Source organism: Oncorhynchus clarkii, chromosome 3 (assembly GCF_045791955.1).
Source record: "Oncorhynchus clarkii lewisi isolate Uvic-CL-2024 chromosome 3, UVic_Ocla_1.0, whole genome shotgun sequence".
Lineage (NCBI taxonomy): Eukaryota > Metazoa > Chordata > Actinopteri > Salmoniformes > Salmonidae > Oncorhynchus > Oncorhynchus clarkii.
Window position 1 is genome coordinate 13,889,440 of NC_092149.1, and position 4,915 is coordinate 13,894,354.

At 43.8% G+C, this 4,915-nt stretch overlaps 1 protein-coding gene across 1 annotated transcript; it reads right to left on the reverse strand.

The window, feature by feature from the left end:
* Positions 1 to 752: 752 nt before the first annotated feature.
* On the reverse strand, positions 753 to 4,193 carry LOC139388384 (angiogenin-like). Its single transcript, XM_071135020.1, has 2 exons — positions 4,086 to 4,193; positions 753 to 3,575 (listed from the first exon to the last, which is right to left on the reverse strand). The coding sequence occupies exon 2, from the start codon at positions 3,555 to 3,557 to the stop codon at positions 2,961 to 2,963; it is 597 nt and encodes a 198-aa protein (XP_070991121.1). The 5' UTR covers positions 3,558 to 3,575; positions 4,086 to 4,193; the 3' UTR covers positions 753 to 2,960.
* Positions 4,194 to 4,915: the final 722 nt, after the last annotated feature.

Genomic DNA, 4,915 nt, shown 5'->3' on the forward strand with positions numbered 1-4,915 from the left:
ATGCGTGTGTCTGTGTTTGTGTGTGCATGCAGAACAAGTTTCACCAGGTGAGCTCCACATATGGCCCTCTATTTCTAGACGTCCCTCACACAGTGCATGTGTGATAGAGAAGCTGGACCTGAGTGGCCTATAGAACAAGGAAAGGGGTCACAGTGGAGCCCTGAATAGCCCAATAGTTGAGAATTGTCTAAACCACAAACAAACTTCCTCTTTCACATTCTATTCCTGTTCAATTGCCCATTGAGCAGAACCAGGCTAAAAGTGAATGCTGTCCACCCTATAGAAACACTGAAGAATGCCCACATTCCATCTCAATACTTTTGAAGTTCTTCCTGACCACGGCACTGCTCTGATACTTTCACAATGCATCCTTAAGTGCTCCTATCCTCGTGGTGGAAGTTTTAGACTACGTTTTCTGCAATTCTACACATTTTGCAATAGGGTGAAGAGAAATGTTTGCAGTTTTTAATATGATATCTAAGTGAGAGTGACTAACATAATCAATAGGGCCCCTCGGTCCATGATTTCTACAAGTTTAGATAGCTGGACACTAGACTAACTTACCAATCTAAAACATGTTAGCAGACATGGCTAATTGAGTGAATGTCATTGACTGACATAACAAGAGAAAAACTACTGATGCACAACCAGAGTTCAAAATTGCACCTTGTGTATTCTACTATTGTAGAATTCTACTAACTATTCTACTAACTCTCAATAGTAAGTTGAGACCCAGACTGAGTTCCTAAAAATCTTTTTTATTTCTCCTTTTTTTTGCAGGCCTACAAAAGCCAATCCATGTTGTAGGCTGATGGGGGTGTATTACATGTTTACATGCTCATAGTAAAGCACTTGCCTGCCAACTCGGAATGTGCTGCTTGTGTGTGACCACTCAGATGAGGCCATGTGGTTTTAAGTCCTATGGTGCTGGCTGATGATGCTGCTCTTCAACATTCTACCAAATCAGCCTTTATTGATAGTGCATATATTCAGCATGGTACAATACACTTTTTCAAATGAAGTACAAGGTAATGAAATGCTGAGGCCAACATTAGGCGGAGGCCCACAGCCATAGACAGATGCCTGGCTGGCAAACAGGAACAGGCAACACCGTCCATAACATACATATGACAAAACAGATAGATGTCGTGAGAGAACAAAACATGGCAGTCTATTAGCTGTTGTGTGTGAAACGTCATAGCCCTAGTCTGGTACGGGTACCAGTCTGTTTAGCTATCATTTCCCATCTTGCCACTCTTTTTATGCTAAACATCTTTGGCATATGACACAGAGTACAAGGTACCCAGGCTATCATAGCCCAGGGTCAGACCCAGGGTCAGACCTGAATAGATGGCAGTTTTAAATGTTGTGAGTGAAACATTATAGCCCAGGACGAGACCTGAATAGATGGCAGTCTTTTAAATGTTGTGAGTGAAACGTTATAGCCCAGGACCAGACCTGAATACATGGCAGTCTACACCCCCTAGAGTCGATGTCTGCGCCCCCCCGCTGAAATCTAATTAGAATAATAAAAAAAATCCCCATCAAAATCCCTCTGTTTAAAGATGTACTATTAAGAAATCACTCCGCCATTTCCTGGTTGATAAACTGAAATTAGGTAAACTATTCGAATTTTATGACAAAACAGGCAGTTATTGTGTAGAGAATCATAGTACCACCTAAACTGCTGTGAAATATTTTTTCAATAACCAAAAATATTGCTTGTGTACAAATCTGAAAGTAAAAGACGCGAAAACAGCACACATAGAACAGATCTACCGCTTCTTAGACTTGATCTATAGAGATCTATATAGTTATTGATCTATATAAGATCTATAACTCATATTTCTATATGAATTTGGTTGGGTTGCCCAAAAAGTTACATATTGTAGCTTTAAGCTAGAGAGATGTAGCTTTTTGGATGGGCTGCGTCTCAATTCACCACATCCGCCAATGGCGTCCTTCCGCATCTGTGGTGAAAGGTGACCAAGCTACTGTTTGTCAGACCATGAGACATGGCGGAAATCGTTCTTCTCACAAAAACGTCTGTAGCGTCCGAACGGTTTGGCCAACAAACTAATGCGACCCCTCTATGGAAAGATGAGACTCTCACCAACATGATGGTGTTCTCAGTTTTCTACGACCCCCGCAAGTCGGTACCACTGATCTGCCAACTTCTGTCTGTAGCTTCAGAACAGTTTGGGCTACTCACCAATGAATGGTAATATATATGGAAGTATACGGAACAAAAATATAAACGCAACATGCAACTATTTCAAAGATTTTGCTGAGTTACAGTTAATTAAGGAAATCTGTCAATTTAAATAAATAAATTAGGCCTAATCTATGGATTTCACATGACTGGGCAGGGGCGCAGCCATGGGTGGGCATAGGCCCTCCTACTGGGGAGCCAGGCCCAGCCTGGCCCAGCCAATCAGAATGAGTTTTCCCCACAAAAGGGCATCATTACAGACAGAAATATGCCTCATTCTGGCTATGGATACGGAGAACATCAACACAATAACATCAACACGCCAGAGGATGTACTTCCACTGGACTTCCACTGGACTTCCACTGGACTTGGGGCTCTGCTGGGAGTTTACCTCATGTTTAGATTTTATTATTCTGCTTTTGCCACTACAATCATAATAAACACTGAGAACAATAAAATATTGTGTTATTGTTGTTTTTGTTATGCGTATTACCTTTATTAATAATAGGGGAGAGGGGTCGTTCAAAAAATGTACCCCAAAGGTTCTTCAAAAGGTTCTCTGAGGATCATTAAAAGGGGTTCTTTGAAGAACTCATAGCGGTTCACCCACACATTAAATTTGAAGAACCCCTAAAGGAAACTCCGGGAACATTTTCTTTTTAGGACAGACACTTTAAAACTAACTTCCTTTTGATGTATTGTTTGACTATCTGCCCCGCCCCCCCTCCCCCTCCCCCCCATTAACCGTTCAGAAAAGGAGTTGTGAGAGAAACATGAGTATCAATGAAGATGCCAGCCACATTCCTGATACTGTGAAGCTCGAGCCCTTCCCTTTCTCCATGCTGCCACATCCTGCAGCGTTATTGTCGGGCTTGCTGCCCTCGCGGTTCCCCTCGAAGTGGACCGGCACACACCTGTTCTCCAGCACCTCACATGCCAGGATCAAATGCTTGGTCTCCTCCCGCACGCTGGACACACCGCAGGTCCCAGTCTCACTCCTCACAGTTAGAAACGTGAACGGGCTTTGGCTGATGCACAGGTTCCCCTGGTACCTCTTTCCCCCAGAGCTGGAGCAGACCGCGTCCACCCTCTCCCGGTCTTTGGGATGGAGGAAGGACTGCGTGGGTCTTGAGCAGTCGTTTTTTCCACGTAGATACTTCTCCCACGCGTTGCGGTCCGTCGTTAACGGGGTATTTGGACGCACATGCCGGTATAGGAACTTTTCATGGCAGTTATTGCATCGGGACCGTTGACAGGGTTCAACATTACTGTAGCCACTCACCCCCAGGTTGCCCAGCAACAGGCAGATGGAGAGAGAGAGGATGAGAAGTTTAAGGTTCTTCATCCTTTAGAAGTCTTGAAGCTGCAGAGAAACAAATAGCTCAGTGAGTGAAGTGGCTTGTAGGCCCCCCCATCTCATTTAAAAAAATCTATTACAGATGCCCATCTGGATTTAAATATGCACTGGAACTGAATGGGGCCGTCCCTATCTGATCCCTGGCTCCCTGTCATTCTCTGACCCCGTTAACACTCAGAGCTTCTACAACTGTTCTACAACCCATTGGTTATTCAATCAAAATGAAATATATAATGTGAACAGGATCTCTCTTCCTCCCATCTACAATCAAACAGGGTTCCAAAACAGGCATTGTTTACACGTGCACATTTAATCTGGCCATATTAGTCAGGCAGGCTGTCTGCACTGAGGAAGGTATTCACACACAGGAAGGGCTTGAGTCTGACTCACACACAGCTCTCTCACACACAGCAGTCTCACACTCAGCTCTCTCACACACAGTTCTCGCACTACTATTTACACACGTATCCCTCTCTAACACACAGAGATATGGGTATACATTAAGTTGTACATTACCTGGTTATGGATCCGTAATGTCTGCTGCAGTGTGTCTCTGTAATGGAACTCTGTTCCAGATTGGTGGAGAATAACTTCAGCCCTCAGCTCACACGTCTCATTCTTTTATTTTCCTTACTGGACTGTAGACGGGTGTGTCCCCATGTGTACGTAACGTCCTGCTGCGTGACTGCGTCACAGTGTGCATGTCTGCATGTCACAACGGGTTAGTGTGTGTGTCCACGGAGCTAGTTAAAGGCAGGGGTTTTGCAGTGTGGCCTTTATTCTCTGTTGCTGAAGGGATCAGGTTTCAGCTAAAAATACTGTCCAGTGGGGAGGATGGGTGGGGCTAGCGTATGTAGGATGCATGTGTGCCTGTGTGTGACTAAGATTTGTCAATACATGCTCTTCAAGACCTGAATGAGTTAGTGTATGTTAGTGCTGGGCTAGAACAAAAGCCTGTTCACCCTGTATATCTCCATGGTTGGTGACGCTGATGGTGTTTTTTAGCCATCTAGTCCATTGGTACTAAACACATCTAACAACAGTCTGTGGAACAACCAGCCTATGATGAGCCAAACGATGAGGGAGAATGAGAGAGAAGCTTATTCTAAAAAGAGCAACCTTTCACTACGTAGGGAAACCATCTGTGTTTCTATAGATGGACACATAGGATGGATGGATTTATGGACTGTCTCTCTGTTCCTCTCGTATATAGGTAGAGACCATGTGAACATACTGAACATTCTAAAGACGGTTGAGGACAAAGTCATGGGTTTTATGCATATGACTCACCTCATTTCAAATGTGAATTTGAGTATGTTATTTAAATATTTTTTTCTGTGTATTTT

Coding starts and splice junctions, on each gene's coding strand:
- LOC139388384 (XM_071135020.1), bottom strand. CDS start 3,557: ATGAAGAACCTTAAACTTCTCATCCTCTCTCTCTCCATCTGCCTGTTG.